The sequence below is a fragment of the Daphnia pulicaria genome, chromosome 6, assembly GCF_021234035.1.
Source record: "Daphnia pulicaria isolate SC F1-1A chromosome 6, SC_F0-13Bv2, whole genome shotgun sequence".
Classification (NCBI taxonomy): domain Eukaryota; kingdom Metazoa; phylum Arthropoda; class Branchiopoda; order Diplostraca; family Daphniidae; genus Daphnia; species Daphnia pulicaria.
In genome coordinates, this window is record NC_060918.1 from 3782495 (window position 1) to 3806668 (window position 24174).

The 24174-nt window shown below is 40.1% G+C and overlaps 3 protein-coding genes across 3 annotated transcripts; all 3 read left to right on the plus strand.

Annotated features, from left to right (window-relative positions):
* The first annotated feature begins 18065 nt into the window (after nucleotides 1–18065).
* LOC124342446 lies at nucleotides 18066–19980 on the plus strand. The gene is made up of 2 exons (XM_046795436.1): nucleotides 18066–18435; nucleotides 18750–19980. Exons 1-2 carry the CDS (start codon nucleotides 18297–18299, stop codon nucleotides 19355–19357), a joined length of 747 nt encoding a protein of 248 aa, XP_046651392.1. The 5' UTR covers nucleotides 18066–18296; the 3' UTR covers nucleotides 19358–19980.
* A 493-nt stretch (nucleotides 19981–20473) lies between these two features.
* On the plus strand, nucleotides 20474–21294 carry LOC124341687. Its single transcript, XM_046794621.1, has 2 exons — nucleotides 20474–20809; nucleotides 20888–21294. Exons 1-2 carry the CDS (start codon nucleotides 20491–20493, stop codon nucleotides 21292–21294), a joined length of 726 nt encoding a protein of 241 aa, XP_046650577.1. The 5' UTR covers nucleotides 20474–20490.
* A 154-nt stretch (nucleotides 21295–21448) lies between these two features.
* LOC124341696 (spectrin beta chain-like) lies at nucleotides 21449–22866 on the plus strand. The gene is made up of 3 exons (XM_046794630.1): nucleotides 21449–21597; nucleotides 21669–22154; nucleotides 22225–22866. The coding sequence occupies exons 1-3, from the start codon at nucleotides 21484–21486 to the stop codon at nucleotides 22864–22866; spliced, it is 1242 nt and encodes a 413-aa protein (XP_046650586.1). The 5' UTR covers nucleotides 21449–21483.
* Nucleotides 22867–24174: the final 1308 nt, after the last annotated feature.

A 24174-nucleotide genomic window follows, 5' to 3' on the forward strand; every position in this document is an offset into this window, starting at 1 on the left:
GAACTTCGACCACCTTTGAAACACTCGTGATACTCTACAGAATACAGTGCAGATACATGTTGTACACAAAGCAGGCATGAATATGAAAGGCATATAAAGTAGGCATGAAAAAAATATATGTAGCAGTAAATCGCCCCATCAAAATATCTATTGTTGAATTTCACATTCTGTTATCTATGACTTATAATATGAGCCTTGCTGTCCCATCAATTAGCGTAATTATACAAACGCATTTCTCTAGACACTGTGCTGCTGAACTGTTAACGATCGTATTTAACTGCGTAATCTTCGTGTATAATGTAACATGTGTTTTTTTTTCAATATCTTCGTATTTTTCCATACAATCAGGGGGTACCCGGGGGTGAACCGAAGGCAACTTGGTTGCAGTCGGAAGCTCTCCCACTGAGCTATACTACCAATAAATGTCGACACAAACAACAAATGCGAAAAGCAGCAAGGCAGCAAGAATATTCAATGATTGGAATAAAATTAAAAATTGCGCCACAATACATGGGGTATTGTTGTGCGAAGAGAACAAAACCATGTAGAAGTACACACTAATAGAAATCGAAAAATATAACAATACGAGCTCTGTATGTTGAGAATAGAAACGAACAATGCTGCCCAACGAAATGATGGGATCAAATACGAGTTACTGTGTATGTCAACGCAGGATTTTCAATAAAGTGCTTTGAGGATATGACTTGACAGGCAACGTATTCGTTGAGACATTTTCACCCTCCAACGATTTCACGGGAATTTATGAAGGGCGATTTAATTGAAAATTGCATAATTTAGCTGCTACTCAACGAAAGAAAAATGACAAACAATGGATAATACGTTGTCATGTCCAAATCATGGTTGCCAAGCAAATACGGTAACACAAATGACTATAAATTTGTGTTCTCATTTAAGCACTGCATCAGCAGGCCTCACGAAGCTCAGGACTCATCAAGATCATTTTTCGTCATTTTTGTTGAAGTCTGACAACTTGAATTTAAAGGTAAAAATCTAAAAAATAGCAATGTGTGTATGTTTTTTAAAGAATTTGTTATGCCCCAATCCTTCACAATAAATTCCTTTTGTTTTCTGTAGAAGTCATAAGTTAACGTACAAAAACGTAAAAACTGTCCAAAGAGGTTCTCACGATGAAGCTAGCGTGGTCCATCCTCTTCTTGGTTATTTGTAATGCGGAACAAGTCATCGGCACATGGTGGCGTAATAGCGTCGATCATCCAACGACAGCTATTGCTCCGGTCAACGGAAAACATCTTCGTTTGCTTGCTAGTCCAGTAAGTCGCGTTTTATTGTAGTCCAGAATGATGATATTTTATGAAATTTGTTCGATATTTCTATTGGGACACGAAGCTCGAGGGAATTTTCGATTTGAAAAGAAACTCGACTGGTCATGTCGTCCAGTTTGCAGGACCCCTTCCTCTCGCACTCGATTGGCTTTCACGTCGCTACAACTTCACGTAAAACATAGCATATTTTTAATAAACCACGAATTTCGACTTAGAAGGATTAGGCTACTTATATTTTCTTTAGTTATTCATACGTCCCCATTATTGGGCCTTATTTACTCGTCGATGACTTGCCCGACAAACGTGGAGGAATGAGCTTCTTACTTAAAGGGGTTAACTCTAGTTTACAGTTTACACTTTATACAGAACAAGACTATTGACTGTTGACTAATAGCAAGCACATGAATTTTAGGAGGCTGACTTGTTCGTCGGTGCTGTTGTCGGAACTCTAAACAGATTCAAAGATTCAGATTTTTCAGCTCCGTGGATGGCTGGTCCATTCAGTATCCTTATTCCAATCCCCGAATCTTCTGTTAATATTGGCGCATTGGTTGAACCGATGAGCACAGAAGTAATAACCTAATCAAGCTCTAAACAATTGATTTAACAATTTTCACAGTACTACATTATTCTGAAATGTGTGATGGGACCGATTTGGCACTATTTGCCATTTATTCAGGTGTGGATTTGTATAGCTGTATCTGTACTGGCCGTCATTGCAAGTTTGATTGGTCTGAGTAAATGTATTAACGCACTGAACGAAAGAATAGAACCAAAAAAAACAGAAAAAAATTCTGGTGGCAGCAGTTTTCACATTATCGACTACGTCATCAGCGTCCTTCTTTCTCAAGGTGCCAATCTGTTAAGACACATTAATATAAAAAATAACACGGAAAATTTAACGCGGAAAAAATTCCTTATGTCAGGTGCATATTGCGAAAAGAGACAACTTGCGATTCGTATAGCAGCGGCTGCCTGGTGTCTGGCTTGTTTCGTTCTTGTTCAAGCCTACAGTTCGACGCTGATCGCTTTCATCACGTCACCCAATACTAAACCCATAATCAATTCAGTAAACGACATTCCCAATGTCCCGGGTCTAAAAATCACAGTCTCTAGAAACCTCGGAGCAGATTTAAAGCTACAGGTATTTTCTTAAGCGTTTATACCTTGAGAACAATTTGTTTATTTTTGTTATTTTAATCAATCTTTCTTCTTTGGTGTAAGCAGCAAACTGATTATGGTATTTACAAAAAACTTGGTGATTCACTTAGAGAAGATCCGAGTCTTCGTTGCATTGAAACGGAAATTTGCCTGGACAAAGTTCGATCTGGAAATTTCGTTTACATTCACGTAAGTTGGCAAAGAAATTAGTTTCTGGTCGTCATATTACGAAAAGGAATTTTTGTCTCATCATTGTTTCATCAAATAGGGAAACCTGGTCATCCAGAAAATTATTGCCATGGAACGAGAGCGGACAGGGTCGTGCCATTTTACTGTTGCCTCAGAATCCTTTATGACGGGCTATCTTCATTGGCTGTTATCAAAGAAAAGTCCCTACACAGAAACCATTAATCGAGGGTATTAAATTAATATATTCTGCGTGCAGCATAGTTTAAAAATAAACTTCATATTTTTATTGTATTGCCAGTATTTTAAAGATGCAGGAAACTGGTTTATTGGGAAAGTGGATGGACACATTCAACCCTGAAGCGAACGAATGTTTAATAAAGAATATCGTTAAGAAAAAACGAAATCCTCGAATTAGCCTAAAAAATTTGACAAGCGCTTTCATTCTTTTGATTTTTGGAATCTGTGTTTCATTTATTGTCTTTATTTTCGAATTCACGAATCACAGATTCGGACGCGACTCTAATTGTAAGAGATCTCGAATATCTCGCAGTTTTAACTAGGGTTTATGTATTTCAAACGTGCGGGTGCAAGTTTGAAATTAGGCCTAGATAGATCCCTCACGTTTGAGCTATACTATTTATCCTTTTAGAATGTAACTGATGGTGCTAAATGAGTCACGATGTCACACTAAATGTTACACAAAAATAATCACTTGCGCAGCTGACAGCGCTACAAAAGTCGTGAATCAAGTTCAAAGAATCATCAAGTGCCTGAGTTGTGCCTGGTTGGGCGGCTGACGGCTCTGAATCAAATATTCCCGCCGGGGCATTTACATTTTTTGTTAAAAGCAAATCAGCTGTCAGCATAACAACTAGTATCACCTAACCGCAAAGAAAACAACTACGAAAACCAACTAACAAGTGAAAGTTGAAAATCTTCAAGAGCTTTCCGATTCCCTGATCCCTGATGATTCTTACAAGAATTTGTTTTATATATTTACTATATTTATACTATTTTATTATATATTACTGTATATTATTACTATACTATACTATATTTATTTTACTTACAAGAACTTTTTGAGCACATACAGTAAACAAACTGAAAATAAATAACCAGCATTTTAGTTAGAACATGTGTTTGTTTGTATGGTGAAATGATGTAACTATGAGGCCTACTATATTTACAGGCGAGAAAAAGGCTCAGACCCAACCAAAGGGGGGGGGCACCCGCTTGCTGATTATATTTTTCTAGAGTGCTTATTGTGTCTGCGATACATGAATTTTTTTATCGCCACCGATTTTCTTTAGAAAATTTTGAAAAACTGGTAGTAGCGCCAAATATTTTTATTTTAAAAAGGGACCCCGGTAATGGCAGCTGCTGACGGGTTTTTGGGGGTGAGAGCAACGGCTATATAACGGCGTCCATGCATGGCATTTAGACTTGCGTGTGCGATGTGTGTGTGTGTGTTTCTCTGTTACCATAGCTGCCATCGTTGAATCATTAGCCATTCAATGAACTCTGACTTCCTTTTCATTTTTGGACCAAATTCTCCGTCATTTTTCATTGTTTAAAAAAATAAAAAAACAGCGGATGTCACAAAATCCGGATTATTCAGTAAAATCTGTGAATGTTTTTAAATTCAATAAAAAAAATACAAAAGTAAATCTCAAGTTCAATGTCAGAGAACACACAGGATGTTTCCACAAATCACGACGAGAGAGAAGAAAGACTAAAGCCGAGAGGAAAATCGCTCTGTGTGTCTATCGATCCTTTTCTAGTTGTATTTGTTTGCGCGTATAAAAGACTCTACTAGACGAGATGAAAAAGAAGACTGTCTTCCACTCTTGTTTATTTATTATGGCCGTCGTCTAGTATATAACCAATGCTCAAGTGCTGCAGTGCTACTAAATTCTCTTCTTCTCGTCTCCTTGTGTTTTTATTATTTCACTTTTCTTTTTTTTTCCTGGCTGCTGCGTTTGTTATAATGCCCAGCTCCACTCTCTCCGGCTGGTTGGGTTGCTCGCCTATAGACTCCAACAAGCCAAGTTCATTTATATCATTGTGGTTCACGTCTTGTTGGAACTCTTACCCAAATACCCCAAATGGTCGGAAAAGTTTAGTCGAGGACACCCAACAAAAAAATTTTAAATACAAAAAAAATGTCAATTCTGCACTTTTTTTCTATTTTCCCTTCTGATGTGATCCAACGACTGCTGTATACACACGCGAACCAACGAACCGGTTTTTCGTTTGTCTTCGCATGTTGACGTTTGACGTAAAGACTTTTTCTTCTTCTTCTTCTGCTCTTTTTTGGGTTTTTCCTTTTTTTGTTTTAGCTTGTCACCCGCGTTTGCCATCGGAAATGTGTGAGGATTGCGTGCTGTTGTCCACCGGGTCGGCGGAATAAATATTTATGACTTATTGGGAATCAGCTGTTTGGCTACATTCCAGCCAACAACAACAACACAAAAAGGTCTTTCTTGTGTTGTGCGCCATCACGAAAGTCCGACTTGTGGAAGTCGATTTATTTCGGGTCGATTGGATGTTCGTTAGTTAGCTACTTGCCGGTGTGTTTTATTGTTTCGGAGTCTTCTTAGCGACGGGGTCACGCCTTTCTCATTTCCATCGCCTTGTTTTAAAAAACTCACTCGAGTGGCATGTTGATGGACGTCGCGCAGGTTGTAAAAGCATCTCGGATTGACACCCGCTTTTGGTCCCCTTTCTTCTCCGTCCAAATAGACGCCAACAAGGAGTGACGAATTGGGCGGAGGCCATTCTTTTCGGGGTTCGGCCGTCCATCTTCAACCCATGTTGTATAGTAGCGCTAGCGCTACAGGGTCGCGGTGGCCTAGTTGTTTTTCTTCTTTTCCTAGAAAAACAGTTTGTCATTCCGCTTGTGTAGGCCAAGCTGATTGTCATCAACCTGGCAACACTGAAACACCGACAAAACCGGTTATCAAATAAGGCTTGTTTAGACTGCGGTCTTTGAACTATTGTGTTATATATCTGTATATACAATATATAACTATATATATATATAACAATATATAACAATATATAATATTCATAATTGACGTGTGCAAGTTGGAAAAATGGAGGGGGGAAAGAACCTTAGAACCTCTTTAGCTGGGCTGGCCCATTGGCTGTCATCGCGTGTTCTCGAAATATCCGGCCCTCGGGCTAGCTAGCGCTGCTCCCTCGATCCTCACGCGCACTCCCTCTGGCCAAGTAAACCGTACATGTCTAGGCTGTGTATCATGTTCCAGCAAAGGGGGAAGAGCAGCAAGGCCGGATGGGGGTCTCTCTTGGCCGGCAGGGTTACTGCTCTCTCTCTCTTTCTCTTGATGACGATCATAACATCTGAAGATATGAGCTATTGTTTCCCCATGCGTTATTTACGTTGGTTAACGAAGATGGCGACCCGACGCCCAGACGCCGGGCGATTGCGTCGGTGGCCGTGGCCCACAGCGGGCGATGGCGCTGCGCTGCCACCCCGGAGAAAAAAACAAAAGAGAAAAACGTTTGCGTTTGCGGTCGGGCTTCTTCTCCATCGAAACAAATGGGAAACGGGAACAACATTTTTCTTCGTGACCGTTGCCTTCCGGCCAAAAAAATTCGTACACTATACGCACACACATTAAGCACACCTTTAACTTAAAAGAAGAAACAAACTTTTCATCGGATTCGACGTCCGTGTAATGTAGGTTTCACTGCGGTTTTACATAGGTAACCCGCAATGAAATTAGTTATTTTTTGTATCGAATGGATAATCAGCGAAGCGGATCACACTCCCGTTGTGTCCAATATACTTACGTGTGTTTTATCACTTATCTATATATACTGATGTAATTCGAAAATCATATGATCCACATTTTTTTTGGGTCCGGTGTTACTCGCTCAACTATCAACTATGTATAGTTAGGTGTATTTTTTATACCGTTATGAAAATCGACCGAAACGACAACACGTTCAAAAGCCGTGGAACCGTGAACAACTCGCAGCGTGTTATTCTTTTTTTTTCAAAAAGGAAAAGATAAAAACGTAAATTTTTGTTTTTTTTTTTCATCGTGTGTATGTATGCTGTGTGTTCCTGTTATACTATGATGAATATATGGGCATTCCTTTTGTTTGTTGCTCTCTAAAATAAAATAAAAACCTCCCTTCGCTTCTTCTTAATTAGAAAAAAATGCAGGGGAAGAAGAAAAAGAAACAGAAAAAAAGGAAACGAAAAAACGAAAAAAAAAAAAAACACTCACAAATGAAATAAAAAAGGTCGGTGAACCCCCGGAGCAACCAAATAAGAGACCCCGGCGGGGCATGAGTTGGCGCGTTCATTTTATATACATGACGTTATATAAGTAACCCCCTTCTGATGAGGTTTCCTAGACATATTGGAATGCCAATGAGACGAGATTATTATTGTTGTTTAGAAAAGAAGCGATTGAGTCATCACGAATGGGGAATTCAAAAAAAATATATATTTACCAAGCAGTCAGTCGGATAGATTTATCTTCCGATTTAATGGTGATTGTTTTTTTTAGCTCCGAGAACAACTACCACGCGCAAGCTGCATTCTTTTCGTCTCTTTCATCCAGTCTGAGTGCCTGTTAACAAAAATGGCACTCGCAATAGCGACAGAGAAAATGAAGAAAAGAATTGTGACAGAACCTCATTTTTGGGATAGGAAAAGTGTTGTTAGTTTATTGCTCCGAAAAAAAGTGGAGACAAGCGAAGCGACTGCCCAACTTTGGGGCTCGTGAACAACCTCGTGAAAACGGGAGAAAGAAAAAGGAAACGAGAACGTGGGGCGTCCCTACAGGAAACATACTTTCCTATCAACATGTGCGGTGGTCCACATGTGTAGTATGTCATGCTTGCCAGACAGCTGTGTGTATTCGGTTGCCGTATAAATACGTATCTGTGTGTTCTATCGAACATTTCTTTTGGGTCTATGCATCGTCTATCGCTCGATTCAACTTCTTTTTTGGTTGCTTCACTTTGCCCTTTTCGCCTTCGCCAAAATAACGAACCGTACTACAACGTTGTCCGATTCGTCAGGAAATAAATCTTGCAGCGTGATTTACCGAGTGGAGAATCAAACGCATTTTTACGAGACATTCGAAAAATAAAATAAAATAAAAAAGGTGCCAAGCTCGACATGGGCCAGATCTAGGCTTCTAGCGATCTCTAAAACCAGATAGGAGCTAGCATAAGACCGCGCGTGATTCAAAACATGTTTTTGTTTTGCCGCGGGAAATCACGGGCAGGCTACAAAAGGCAATACGCGCGGTCGGCACAAATACAAATCTAAACGTGGTATGTGTCAGTGTCGTAAATAAAAACGCGCGTTGAACCCAAGACCAGCACAGCTGTTCGATTTGACGAGATGCTGTAATCCTCCGCGGGCCTCGGCTGAATGAGGCACTTGCCCAGTTCGGGCGCAGTTTCTCAGCTGCCGCTTTATTTTATACATTATACTACCACAGGGGAACAACCAAACGGGCCTATTATACAGCGCCGGCTTTAACTTGATTGCCACGGCCCCGGCGTTGGCTTATAAGTTGGTTGGATCGGGGGTAGTCTATAGTTTGACACGGGAGAAATGGCCCATTGAGAAAACCTCGACACATATCACACACACTACTATTGGCCGTCTAAGTTATATATTAGCCGCGCCAGGGAGGCACAGGAAGGTTGGTACTTGGTAGTAGCCAACGCGTGTCACACGAGAGTTTCGTCTGATATATATGACGATCGTTGCTTTCTTTTCCTCGGGTTGAGGTACAGTGACGAGTCGACCTGTGCACCACAGGGGGTGTCTCCTGCATTATTTCTTACTCGCATCTCTTTCCAATTCTTTATTTTTAAAACATGTCGTCATCGTCAGAGAGCTAGGCTGCTGCTGCCAACTTGTCGGGATTCATTTCCCCAACAGAGTTCTGGTTTTTTGTCTTTTTGTCGGCCTCGGTAGTATAATGGTCGCCGGCCCACTAAACGTACTATATACGCCGTCTGAAAACGAGCTAGACACGGGTGGTCATTATCACCCGTGAATGATGACCCTGTGCTTTCTTTTCGCGTCTTTTTTTCTTCGTCTCAAAGGCTCTTTAGAGATGGGAAGTTGTGAAAACAGATGGAAAATACTGAGAGAGAACACAGTTCGCTTTCTGGTCAACGCTCCAGCGGATTTATGAAGTAAGAGACCCGCCACCCAATAATACATAGACGAAAGAAAAAAAAAGAAAAAAAAACGAGTACTTGGGGGAAAAAAAGAAAAGAAAATAGTCGAATTATCTAGATGTTACGTATTTTTTTTTCTTTATCTCCTCTCCGTAATCTATTTTGAAAATTTTGCGACAGGAGGGAAAAGACGGATCGGCCTTCTTGGCACCTTGTGTGACGCTGTCGTCTCTGCTTTATATATTTTGTCACCAGTAGTACAGAGGGCCTGGACAGCACCCAACAGGGTCACAAAATTACATAATCGTAGAATGAATCTTGAAATCAAAATGAATCGCCGTCACCGTGGTGTATTTTCGGCTCTGTCAGGCCGCCAGTAATTTATTTGTTTGTTTGCGTTTGTCTGGCCGCTGACAACGACAGTAGGAAAGAAAAAAAAATAAGAAATTTTCGCTTTCTCCTCTAATAAGTTTATTGTAGGGGGATTATTCAACGCCCGTGTACACATCGCTAAACTTTACCTTCTTTTATTTATTCATGATGCATTTTGACTGGAAGGCAAACAGACGGCGATTTGCAAATTTGTGGAATAGATTTGGTTGATTTGGCTAACCAAAATAATCAAAAGATCGGTTAAACAAAATAAATGTATAATTTTATTTAAAAAAAAAAACAATTTACTGCATTTTCTGTTCACATTTACTTAGTTAAAAACTCACATATCCTACCCGAATCTCTCTATTTTAAATTATGCGCTTAGGATACAGCGTTGCCATTTTCAGAATTGACTGAAATTTTGTGAAATTTCTTACACACCGACGTCTGATGGCCCTAAGGCCCCAGATTATGACGTATGTCTGTCGGAAATTAAATAAAGTTTATACCCCTCTATTTTTAAGATATAGTCCAGATTTTTGAAACAAAAAGGATTTTTTTACCGTTCCCGCCGACTCCGGGATCGGGTCACGCTTGAACGCCCCAGCCGCCAGTCGACAAACGTGGCTTTTCGTGTGAGTCATACCCCCCTAACCATATTTTAGCCTCAGACCTTTTGCTAAATCATTTTCATTTTTTTGTCGCCCAGCTCCCAGACTATTACTGGTAATTCAAATATCGTGGAATATTCCCGGCGACTCGATTCACAGAACGTCACCGGAATTAACCACTCTTGTGAATTTCAGATCTCCTGGGGTTCGTTTAGTGCTAGCTCTAGAGTGCTCACTGTGAGTGGTATGCGATGTTGCCAAATAAGATATTAATGTTTTGAAAAAACAGAAAACAGAACGTTGTGCCCTATCTAAAACTCCTTAAAAACCCATAAAACAAATTAATATATTGATTGAAAATATATATATTTTTTTAAATTCTTACTGTGTAGAGTTGGCCCATTTTGAAGGTATTCGATGCCATTTACAACTCAGACATAGTCTATTACAATTTGGCGCGTCTGCGCAATTTGCTGGGACATGGCAGCTTTGTAAGGGGTATGGAGAGAAAGTTATGGGGATCTCTCCATACCCCTGGCTTTGTTAAACACGCTTTCCGTGCCATGTCGAGAGTAGGCATGGTCGAGAGTACTCAAGGCATCATCTTATTGGGTAAAATGTGGCGTCACGTGACTTTTGGCAACGTCTATTGGGAGTTTGACAGTGTGCAAACTTAACAAACCCCTGGACTTACCCCTTAACCTATATTCAATCACGACCACTAGATGCCATGATATGTTTTTATTTTTATTTTCTATACCAGCCGATAGAGGGTTGAGGTTGAGGCAGGGAGACTCCCGGAGGAAAGAAAAGTTCCCATTTCTTTCCTACTCGCCAAGCCGAGAGGGTATATCTGAGAGAAGGTGGGAAACTTCGGGAGCGAGAAATTGATGAAATCTGTCGTCGCAGATTCGGTTGATTTTATGGTGGAAAGGGTAGATAAGCCTAAAGTTTAAAATGTTGGTTGCTGAAACACTAATTCAACAGTAATCCTTGCTCAACTCATTTAAGTCCTTCAACAAAGGAACTAAGCCTGTAATGGCTTTTGTATATTTCTTCTCGTGTCCCAACATGTCGATTATCTGACTCATTTCAGAATCACTCTCATAAGATTTGGGAAGATTTTTATTATAGCTGTTGATACCTTACTCATTAAAACCTTTAGTTATTTTACCAATGAAAATTTAAAAACTGCAAGGTTTCAAAGGACGCGTTTATTTAACCAGAATGGCAGCTGGTTTGTTGAAATACTCCTTCCGCTTTTCATTGAGGTCATGTAGCAGGGGCACCACAATGAAATTGAAAACTCCAAATGAAATAAGGCCTATAATGACTTGAATAAAGCGCTCCTCCTCCCCCAACAAATTGATGATCTGATTCATCATTTCTGAATCTGAAAGTTCACTTTGTTAATAACAGAAGAACGAAGGAAAAAAATAAGACAGGAGGGCGCGAGAGGGCTTGATAGTAATTTAATTCGATTAGACCCGGCCCACCATCCTCGATGAATTATAAAATAATAAAAAAAAACTAAAAGCGAAAATTCCCTGAAAATGAAAAACACAGGTACAAAGGTAAAAACCGCATGTTTTGAAGGATGTGTTTATTTTTTAAAAAGGAAGGAAGGAAGGAAGGAAGGAAGGAAGGAAGGAAGGAATCAAAGGAATCAAAGGAATTAGATTTGAAACTTTTTTGATGTTTCGCTTCTTGATCTCCACATCCAATCTCCACATTTTCATTCCTTCTGTAAAAAAAAAATTAATAAATGAAAAGAATTGAAAATAAAAAAAATTTACTTGTTCCAACCGACAGCAGTATTAGGAGGCTCTGGAGCACTCATAGCCATAGGAGGCTCTGGAACCGGACCCGGATCAGTAGATGATGAAGTTTGATTTAGAGCATCACGAGCAGTGTTCCTCTTTCTCAAGTATTCTTTCCTCTGATCGTTGAGATCTTTGAGGAACGGAAAGACAATGTACTTAAAAACACCAAAGGTAAGAAGGCCCATTATTGTTTGTAGATAGCGTTCCTCGTGGCCCAACAAATTTATGATCTGATTGATCTCACTGTCGGTTGACTTTGCCATGAAATTTCCCATCTGAAATAAAGGAAAACAAGAAGTTCTACTTTAAAAAAAGTTCTTAAAGTAGAAGCTTAAATAACCTTAATTAAGAGTAATTTATTAACTTACTTTTACAAATTGTTTGAGGCTGCTGGCTGCTGAAACTGCGAAAAAATGATGTGATGATGTTACACCGTTGCCATTTCACCATTCTAGTTTCAATGATGGCTGAATGGCTGATTGGTGCGGTAATCGGTAAACGCGGGTTGTAGAAGTCGTATGCGGACCGGTATCCTTGCTGGGTCTGGATACCGGTCCGCATACGGTCGGGAAAGTGAGATTCTAACGAATCGTCAAAGTGCATGATGGGATTATCCTGTCTAACGTACGTCTCGTAGATTTTCTCGCAATCGGACGAGATAACGACGATGCGCATGATTGCAGGTCCAGAAGTCGTCAGGCAATAATCGCAATGTAAAGCGTAAATGGGGTAAATGCCGTCGTCATGCGTCCTTCTGGCCATCGTCCGCACAAACCCCTCTAAGTGGATGAGACTTCCGGATTCATTCAAATGCGGCTTGCCATCGGAAACGGTCTCGTCCCTAACACAAATTTTTGAAAAAAAATTTACAATTACTGTCGTAAAACTAGATGACTACAATGTAAACTCAACTGTTTTTCCGGACAGTCCCTCAACAGTTTCCATTGTGCGGAATAAAAGTGATGCATCGACAATGGCTGGGCCACTGTCATCTGGAGCCGGGCGCGGGTAACCAGTTTTCTCTTGTTCCGCAAGCGTGAGGACATGCTTTAGCATTTGTTTATATAACATTGAATCTGCGGATAAAAATTTAACTTTAGAAAGAAAAATTAGGGTAGAAATTAGAACTGCATTAGAACCTACTGCCAGGTGACGATTGAATAATTAAATCATCAGCTGGTTGTGCCCCGCTAGCGACGTTTTCCCACGGTGTAAAAATTTGAATCGCCTCTTGAAAGATTCTATGCCGATCAAGGCGCAACCGCTGAATAGGGTGATCACGGCCGAGACGAACCATGACGATTGGTGGGATTGGCACGTTTTCGGAAATTATAGCTTCCAGCCGCTCTTCTTCATCAATGGGTAAGACCCTCCAGATACGAGATAAATCATCCGAATGCCATTGCTTCAAACCCTCAAGCCAAGTTCATTGCTTTCCTATTTAGAATTTGAAAAGTGTCTGAGTATTCTTGTTGAAAAAAATTTTCTTACCTTGAACTTTTCTAAAGCCTCGTCCCTGGTCGACAAAGAGTCTGCCTTCATTTCAACATCGTTTTCGGTAGATGAAGAGCTAAACATTGGGGTAGAGATGGGAATGTACGGCGTATAGTCATCCTCTAACGAAAGACTTCAGGTCGTGGTGCTATAGTTCGGCATGGTGTCGAACTGTGTTGTCGTCATGGAGCTGGGAGAATACTCCACGTTTCCAAATCCAAAATATGGCACACTAGAAAATGTTTTGAAATTTAACTGGTGCTTTCACTAAAATTTATCGACTTGTAAATTTTTTGCACAGGACGACAAAAAAGATGTACATGTTAAAAGAATCCATATGTATATAAGAAAACGTTATATATATATGCAACTTGGGTGTACGAAGATTTGGGATTCTAGAAAGATTCTACAAGCTTCTTTGAGAGGAGAGATAGGGAGATTCTGGCCATGGCCAGGGAAACTCGCCAAGTAAAGCAAAGTTCCCATTTCTTTCCAATACGCCAAGCTGAGAGGGTATCTGAGAGGGAGCTTTGAATTATAAAAGCTATTATGAAAAAATCTTTTTTGGCATTTATGTGGAAGTACTTTTCTTCATCAGCCAACACGTCAATAATTTGTCGTATTTCAGAATCATTTTCAGATTTGGCAAGTCATCAAAATTGTCAACCCATCTGAAATTAAGGAAAACAAATCAATTACCTTAATTAAGTTGACTGACAAAATGTATACTTACTTTAAGAAACTTGCAAAACTGAAAACCACTGCTGAAACTATTAAAATTGCGGCTGCGACGTTCGAGCTATATGTATGGCACGCCGAAAGGAAAAAAAAATTATTAAAAAAAAAACAATTAAAAACAGCATATTTTCAAAGGACAGTAGTATTTTCAAAAAGGAAGGAAGGAAGGAAAGAAAGAAAGAAAGAAGGAAGGAAAGAAGGAAGGAATTGTATTTTAAAGTTTTTTTTAATTTTTGGCTTGCTGATCCACCAAAATGTCCACATGTTCATTCATTCTGTAAAAAAAAAAACAAAAAAAAAATTAATAAATGAAAAGAATTGAAAATAAAAAAAAATTACTTTTTCAATTGACGGCAGTAGGCTGTGGAGCACTCACAATAGGCTCTGGAGCCCTAACCGGATCAGTAGGTGGTGGAGATGTTGGAGTCAGTGGAGATCAGGAGCAGTGTTTTTTTTTAAAGAAATATTCTTTTCTTTGATCATTTAGATTTTTGAGGAAGGGGTACACTAAAAATTTAAAAACACCAAAGGTAATTGTAGAGAGAAGTGTAGAGCACCACAGATCTCATACATTTCTCGCCTAGCTTCCTTACTGACAAGAGAAAAACGAGCTACCTAGTGATTTTTATGCAGCGTTTATCATAAGCATGTACACTTGGGTTACCTGCGCTTCGCATCTCTCCTTATGTATTATGCTTTTTGCAAAGTAGAAAGGCTTTTGCAGCTTCACTTCCAATCAGGAAACGCCTAGTTACGGAATTCTTTTGACTCGATAATATCCACAGTTGTGGAAAATGGGATCGTTGGCTTACCCAATATTTGCTGCTACTAGCACAAAACAAAACAATACCTTTCTATATTTTTGAGTACATCGAAATACGGTATCACATTGAAGCTAATATATACCAAAACGATGTCCTGTAGAAATTAAAAACTAAGCAGTAGAAACTTTAATTAATTTTTACTTACCCAATTCTCTCAATTCTCCTTCCGGTGTCTCCAACTCCGATTTCTCCCTTGATTATGATATCCATTTTCATCCCTTGCAGAAATACCAGGAGAACCAGTCCACCCTGGAGAAAAAAAAACAAATAAGTGTACTGAACAGATTTTACTATTAACATGCGATCTCAACGGGGAAAAAATTGGCGAAGCTGTTTTGGCAAAAAAATCCGGAAGGGAATTGTGAAAATCAAGATCAGGTCTATCCAGTGCGACCCAGTTCAGACCCAGTTCACCGGCCCTGTTGGTTCTGCTGGTCCTTCCAACACCCCAGCAACGAAAGCTCCTTACCCCACTCCCGCCTACACAACCGCCTCACCCAGCGCACTCTACTACAGAGAAGCTCCAAAGGACACTCGGTTCAGTTGGTAAAAGTTGTTCCAATTTGAATATTTCGGCTGAGAACTCTAGCACCAACCCTATTTAATGATGCAAAATAGCTACTTTCGCTAAGAATCTTTCTAGAAAGTAATAACACACCGATGTATTGAAAATCTCTGAACTTTTCCCTGTGTACATTGCAAAAAGGATTCGCACGAAATGTGGGAATAAATAGTATTTAATCTTATCCTGCAAGTGTGTGTTTGGGGCGAAAGCTTTAACAAGTGTGGGATATAATAATGATCAAAAACTTAGCTCTCAAAGTTAGTTGTCTAATTTTTTTACGATTAAACAACTTAATTCAGTAATTTGACAACTAAAACCAACGGCGTTTCAAACTTCCAAGCTAATAATATTTTCTGCTAAAAAATAATCAGAACTTGTGTATCAGATAACGAATGGGAGTCTTCCGAGAAAATGGGCAAGATTTCAAGATTCGTCGATAAATAAATCTGATTGAAATGGACGGCAAGGCGTCGTCGTGAACCTGAAGGGATGGCTACTGTTCTTCTCATAATTCACCAATTTTACAACGTTCAAATTTAAATCCAATTCAAATTTAAATTCATGTTGCCTACGTGTAGGTTTTGCGTTGCTCAACTGTGTGTTTTTTTTTTGGTTAGAAATAACGGCATGTTCGGCGGACGTAGTTTTCCAGGCTACCCCCTTGAGCTACAGCTAGTGGGGAAATTCGCGAGCGCGGCCGGAGCTCCTGCGCCTTTGTCGGCGATGAGCATTCCAACTCTTCAGCAGGAAGTAGACGTGGCAACTCTAAACATGTTAACCGAGTACATCATCAACGCCTACCGGCCGGGTGACGTCATTCTAATTGCCATGAGCCAGTCTGCAAGCATCTGCATAGGCCATCAAGATCTGGTAATATTTTTGGGGGGATTTTTATTTCGGGTTTTGTTTGGTAGGGGTTGCCGGCGGTGCGAGATGGTTGACGAAAGCAGGTTTCCGAATGCGTTTTCCCTTGGGCATTTAAAAAAAACCATGGAAAAGCAGTTTACTTTTTTGCCTTCTCCCCGTCAAAGTCCGTCTATATTTTTACACTGTTTAAACGTAGTCTTCCAAGAAACGTTTATCTGTGAGTGCTTAAGTCTTTAGTTGAATGTGTAAATTTTAGACGCGATCTACGTTTGCGGTCGTAACATTAGCCTGTGCTTTACACACAATTTCGAGGCTTCTGGACAATGTGATTAGAAAAGAGGTGCCAGTTGGAGCCCTAATAAAGGGAAAGGGCAGAAGTGTTCATTTTGCTTCGTAACGGTGCTGCTGTGTGTAAGCTGATGGTAATGATGATGTGCTTTACACGAAGTGATAATCAGCTCCCAATTGATTGCAGCAAAGTTCCGTGACCGTAGTGCTCGTAGTTTCTACTGTATCGCCTTTTTTTCTGCGTTGAGAATGTATACTCTGCAATCTCCCCTTATTTCATCGGCGTTGGCTGGGTTATAGCGAGAGCATTTTTTCTACTCTTATAGCATGTCCCCCCACATCCCCCCACGAAACACACACCCAGACGGACACACACATAACTCTCTCATTTGTGTGTGTTTGTGTCTTCACATCGCTTTTGCATCTGACATCTCGTTTTCTGTTTGTTTCTTTCCTTTTCGACTTGTTTCGTTCTGAAATGGTTTTTTAATCAAACGAAAGGAATTGAGACTAGGCCAAGTCCCATTATCTTTGGAGCTTTGAAGAATAGTTGGAAGTCATTGCCATGATGATCGATGCCTTCCTTTATTATTTTGGGGGGAGTTAAGAACGAGGCTCAGAGGTAGCGGACAACATAGGCTGGATTGTCCCGTTTACATGGCGGCGGTTGTTAGATTCCGTGCCTCACATCAGGTCCTATCCATCCATGACGATGTACGGCTGTACGCAATCACGTTTCACGTCACCGACTCGTCGTTGGTGTTTGGCCTTTAGAACAACCTGCATTTTGCGGAAAATGCAGGATACACAGCTTAAACTATTCATCCAACTAGGCTTTTGTGAAGCTGCGCACATGATGCACCCGTAGAGAATAGACGTCAGGCATATTATTTTCGACATTCTTTTTGCGGGTTTGAAGTAATAGGAATACTTTGACCAATTGAAATGTTTTCCTCGATCCATTCTGTAATTGGGTAGAAATTTAGGTTTGAAATGAACAAAAAAATTTCATATTTATACCTAAACTAACAGCATTTTTTTGCGGAAAAGCCCATGTATCTTCTAATACAATTTTCGAACTTTACAAAGGAAACGTTCATTCGTGAGCTCTTTGAGCGTGGAATCCCGCCGGAAGCGTGCTATTTTTATTGCCGCGGGTTAAAGTCTTTGAACGGCACAACGCTTTGCAACGAAACGACATTTTTGGCTGCCGAATTGCGTAACGCAATACTCGACAAGATGCCTCGCTACGGCGTTAGACCAGCTGTCTCGGCCTACCTACATGCCGCAAACGTAGGTCAGTAATCAAAATTGGTAGAAAACGAGGGGTTGACAACTCATTTGAATATGGTACACCTTTTCTTGTTTTCTTGAATCAGTGTTAATCTTAGCCCAAACATGATAAAAATTGAAGCTACATTTCTGCCCAAACCTTTTAATCTTAAACAAAAATTTGTTTTTTGACGAGTTTCGAGGAGTTACCAACACCTCGGTCAAACAGAAGCGTATACAAGATGACAACCTCATGTTTTCTTGCTGGAGAACAGGTATTTTTCAGCGTGTTAACCTTCCGTCGAAAGAACGTAACGTTAAGAAGGGTACTTCCGTTGCTGCTGGACCTATTTCTTCACACACGTTGCGGAAGCTATCTGCCTGAACACGAGAAAAATGCGGGACGAGGCGGTTGGTCGAAAGTAATGATAACTTTTTTTTTTTTAGTTTGATCGAGATGCGCAGGCAAGTGCCAATTCCCTGAATGCCGGGGAATACTTGGATCATATTTTGCTGTTCATTGTGGTCCCTGTGATCGTTGGTTTCACGGAAGCTGTGTAAAGTTGACGGCAACAACCGCGGATGGTATTGACTCACGCTACATGGAGTGGGTGTGTGGTTGTTGCGCAATTCCGGTCGTGCTGGGCAAGTACCTTCTTCGACATGAACAGTTGGCGTTGGCTGTAGAGTACTGTATGTTTCATGACGACAGTAGCATCTACCTGGACATCTGCAAGTTAGGTAAGACTTTCTATGATTCCCAGAGTTTGTTTAAAGCAATTGGCCCAAAACTGTCACTATTTCCATTGGGGTGTATATGTGAGGGGTTAAACATTAAAATTTGGTCGTGCATCCTGCCAAAACAACTCAAATGTTAAGTCTATGTAAAAACGATTACTTTACGCAAAAATTACGCCAAATACGCCAATGTTTGTGCATCCCAAAAACTCGGTGGTAGTAAACTGGTGAACCCCTCGGGTGTAGTAGACTTTTCCTTTATCGGCATCGAGTTCCTCGGTGTACAATTAATTTGTTTATTTATCTGCTCTTTGCAGCGCAGGATCTATCCGATTTGGCCACGCTCGTCGAATTTCTTGGCCACTTTGCCGGTATGTGCAGTAAACTGGATGTGCACTGTCTGTACGCGTGCTCACGTGACAGCAACTGGGAAGAATTCCAACGTGTGATATATGTGGCGAACCTTGAGCGCTCACAGATCGCCATGGTGGCGAAGAGTATCGAGATGGAAAGATATTGCCATCCTGCGGCATCGAAGTTTGCCGCGTATCTGCGAGCTGTATTGGACGCCAGATGCGTCACGCCTTTGCTAACGTCGCCTGAACATCACCGCATTGCTAGTTCGGAGACAGATTCCGATGACAGAGAAACTGTAGAGGTGTCACAATTGGGATCACTCTCCATTTCGGACGATGGCCACAGTGTTGGCCGCAGTGGAAGTCAGGCAAAAGTTTCGGACGGGGAAGTTGACTCGCCGCCAGATTCTCCAGCCGCGTCAAACAATCACCCGCCAGCCAAAAGGAGGCGCCTGTCGTCATCATCATCTTCGTCCTTGGAAATGCCTCCGCCTCGGCCGCAAACTGCCTTGTCGTCTGGTCGTGCATTACAGAGTCGTCTGAGCCTTAGTGGTCGGTGTCGTGCTTAGAATCACGCATTCATCTGCTTAGTTTCACGGCGTTGTCGAAGAACACAAGGGATGTAGGCTTCATTGTTGGACATGTGCGCTCATTATTGCCTTCGTTATTATCGAGGGGTCGGCAACTATTTTAAATCTCGTACACTTTGTTTTGGGTGTGCGAACGTAATGTAGAAAATCATTTCATTTATTCACCTATGTCAATTAGCTTTAGGGAAGACTGGGGACTTTTGGGGCTATGTCAGACATTATTTTTTACGCTGCCTTTCTTTTTTTCAGCCAAAATATTGAAAAATAGAAATACGACAGTTATTCCCGGGCCTTTATTTACTTTCTGTAACTTTTTATTTCATTTTTTCCGTCGAACTGTGTATTAGTTTTTAAATAAAATGAGAAAAGGGAAACATTACAAAAAAGAATGAGTGTTATAAACTTCTCCCTTTAAGAATGACAGTTATGCAATCAATTTCAATAAGGGAGATATTCGCCATCTACTGACAGAAATGTGAACTATGTTTATGTAATGGAGAACTAGAAATGTTTAATCTGCTCAAATTGTCGTTAACACACTATTGTTATTGTGTAGTTGACTACTGCGAGACTTTGTTATCTGTGGCACAGACTAAGATTATAAAGACGACTATCTCCTATACAACCAGTGAGGATCATGCTCGTGGCTCCCGCTGCGGCGCTGCGATCGACTTGGAGGAGACTTTTCTGCGATTTTTCCTTTATCCCTACTGATTAGAGTCTTCGCACACCTTAATTTTAAAAAATTACTATTTGTGCTACATTTTTACTTTTCCCTGTGTAATTTTGTTTGTGATTTCTTGATTATGTAATAAAAATGTCAAATAGATTGGTTTATTTTTTTGTGCCTTAAAAAATTGGTTTTTTAGACACCCTTTCTCGCTTATTTTGTGACGATTTATAATGAATCGTGAAACGATAGATTCTGGTGTTGTTAGGAATAAAGGACAATTTAGGCGCCAAATGAAATAGTCTTATTTTTCTTATTAGTAGTGGTGGTCTTAGTCTTAGTCAGCCGTACTGGCCGTACCATGGCAAAGCAGCTGAAATAGAATAGCAGTTTTTACGAATGTGTCGTCATTTGTTAAACAAATGTTGTCCAAGGACAAGAGATGCCGGAATATTGTTTCATTCAAGGTTGTCCTAATCATTATCGTGGGAAGAAAACCTTGGGTGCTACTACTAATGTAACAGATCCCACAAAATCACGATTGTTTCGTGTACCAAAAAACGACATTTCAAAGAAAATCTGGTCTGAGAAAATTCCTATCAATGGCACTGACTTAAAAATAACTTCTAGTTTGTGTGAATTTCACTTTAAAGAAGAAGACATCGTAAAAGAAGAGAAATTTATCATTGATGGACAAGTAAAATGTATTCCACGACAAAATTGGACATTAAAAAAGGATGCTTATCCACAGATTTTCCCATGTAAGAAATAATAACCATTGCTAATTATTATAACTTTTTTGTACATAAACCTTACACATGTTTTTTTTCTACATACAGTCACAGATACAGTGCAGAGAAAACCACCAGCTGAAAGAAAGCCACTCAACGACACAACCAATACTTACAAGGGACTAACCCCATCCAGATCAAGAACGAGTAAAGAAAAAGAGAAGAAAGAGAAAAAAGCTGAGAAAAACAGAGTGTTTTTAAGAGATGCCTTTGAGGCAGTTTGGGTAGCAGTTGCTGAGAGAAACTTACCATTGATTGGGTGTATCAGTCACCAAAAAGAAATGATGACAGCTGCAATTTTCCAATATCTCATTTTACGTTTCAGGTGTTTTCAAAAGCGAAATTCATTGAGATCGTCGAACAAAAAAAACAGAATCACACGCTCAGATGAAAAAAAAACTTGCCAAATTTGTTTGGCGTTAAAATTATTTCATTTTTACGATACAATGTTGTGATAAAAGTTGATCACATATGTAAAACAGTCAAAATAAATAAAGTCAATTTAATGATAAAATTTGTAACATATTGATTAATTTAATGAATAACATAATATTTCTGGGTTTTGTTACTTGATTCGTACAACATAAATATCATAATTCACACATCTCAAGGCCCTGCGTGACGGCTGGGAGGAATTGCATCAAATGTGGGAGAACCGCCAGCAGTTGCTCTCTCAGTCCCTCAACTTGCAAATGTTCTTGCGAGATGCCAAACAAGCGGAAGTTCTTCTCGCTCACCAAGAACACGTTCTCTCCAAGGTATTAAGATTGACCCCGATTATTTGACTAAATGTATATCTCACGTCTTTTTGTATCTTGTGTTTTTATAGGATGAAATGCCAGCCAATTTGGAACAAGCAGAGAATGCCATTAAGCGCCACGAAGCATTCCTTACCACAATGGACGCCAACGACGATAAGGTCAACAACGTAATCCAGTTTGCTCAGCGTTTGGAAGACGAGGGCCACTTTGCAGCCGACAAGGCCCAACGAAAAGCAGAAAACATTAGTGAACGTCGTGAGGCTAACCGCCAGAGAGCCGTTCAACTTATGGAGAAGCTGCGTGACGCCCTCCAACTTCAACAGTTCTTGCAAGACTGCGAAGAGCTTTCTGAATGGATCCAAGAAAAGAACATAATTGCCCAGGACGAGACTTATCGCAGCGCTAAAACAGTTCACTCCAAGTGGACTCGTCACCAGGCTTTTGAGGCTGAAATAGCTTCAAACAAAGACCGACTCTACCATATCCAGCAGGCTGGGGAGCAATTAATTACTGAAAAGCCAGAAATTATTTCAACCATTGATCCGCGTATCCAGGTATTTACTTGAAAAACTATTAAAACAATTTCAATTTCATTCTAAACGTTTTTTTTAAATGTAATTTCAGGAATTGAGTCACCAGTTTGATGACCTCGAGAGGACAACACGCGAAAAGGGTGAACGCTTATTCGACGCTAATAGGCAAGTCCTTTACGAGCAAACCTGCGATGACATCGATACCTGGATGTCTGACCTGGAGAAACAGATGGTGACTGGAGGCACTGGCGAGGACTTGGCCTCTGTCAACATCTTGATGCAGAAGCAGCAGATGATTGAAACGCAGATGGCAATCAAAGCCCAGCAAGTGTCTGAATTGGGCGCACAGGCCGAGTATTTGGAGCGCATGACGCCCGAGAAGGTGGAAGACATTCAACAGAAAAAGGAAGCTGTCGAAAGAAGATTCGATGAGCTGAAAGCACCACTGGTCAGACGCCAACGCGATTTGGAGAAGAAGAAGGAAGCATACCAATTCCGTCGCGACGTCGAGGACGAGAAGCTCTGGATCTCAGATAAAATGCCGTTGGCCACTGCCAGCGACAATGGCAATTCACTCTTCAACGTCAACGTCTTGAAAAAGAAGAACCAGTCACTGAGAACAGAAATCGACAACCATGAACAGCGCATTCACTTGGTATGCAACAACGGACAGAAATTGATCGACGACCAATACTTACAAGGGACTAACCCCATCCAGATCAAGAACGAGTAAAGAAAAAGAGAAGAAAGAGAAAAAAGCTGAGAAAAACAGAGTGTTTTTAAGAGATGCCTTTGAGGCAGTTTGGGTAGCAGTTGCTGAGAGAAACTTACCATTGATTGGGTGTATCAGTCACCAAAAAGAAATGATGACAGCTGCAATTTTCCAATATCTCATTTTACGTTTCAGGTGTTTTCAAAAGCGAAATTCATTGAGATCGTCGAACAAAAAAAACAGAATCACACGCTCAGATGAAAAAAAAACTTGCCAAATTTGTTTGGCGTTAAAATTATTTCATTTTTACGATACAATGTTGTGATAAAAGTTGATCACATATGTAAAACAGTCAAAATAAATAAAGTCAATTTAATGATAAAATTTGTAACATATTGATTAATTTAATGAATAACATAATATTTCTGGGTTTTGTTACTTGATTCGTACAACATAAATATCATAATTCACACATCGCGCCTAAATTTTCCTGAATTCCAAACGACACAAGAATCCAGCGTTTCACGATTCATTATAATTCGTCACAAAATAAGCGAGAAAGGGTGTCTATAAAACCAATTTATTACGGCACAAATAAATAAACCAATATTTTTTACATTTTCAATACGGGATCAAGAAATCACGAACAAAATAACAAAGTAAAAAGTAAAAATGTAGCACAAAAAGTCAATTTTTAAAATTAAGGTGTGCGAAGACTCCAATCAGTAGGGATAAAGGAAAATTCACAGAAAAGTCTCCTCCAAGTCGATCGCAGCGCCGCAGCGGGAGCCACGAGCATGATCAAGACGGTTCCTCTCAGGCCTATAGGGACGATCGTGGTCTTTCCCCTCTTAGTCTGTGTCTGTGGTTTGAAATATCTAATACAAAAAAGTGTTACGTATCCTTCCCGCCATACCATATCAACAAACTTTTGCCAAAGGTAAGAACACTTGTAATTGATTGTGAGTTATGAGTTTGACTGTGTGACTCGTTTATTTTTTGTTGAGAGAGTTTTTCGGAATGTGGCAATTTGCACACTTGACAATAAAATGACTGGCCTTCAACGGTGAATGTAACTTAAAAGCAGAGTACAGCACATCACATTGATTACACTTTTTTGGTTTTTTATATCGTTAAAAATGAACCACTCTAGATTTATTTACCATACTTCCAAACTTTTTATCTTTAGAAAAATAATAAATTGTCCATTTTTTGGTTAAATGTTTGGTAATTTAAAAATAATATTTTACTATTTTCCCCAACTGCCCCACTTCACACACTAGTCTGTTTCACCTTCACCCCACTCTCTTCTATATTTATTGTTATATA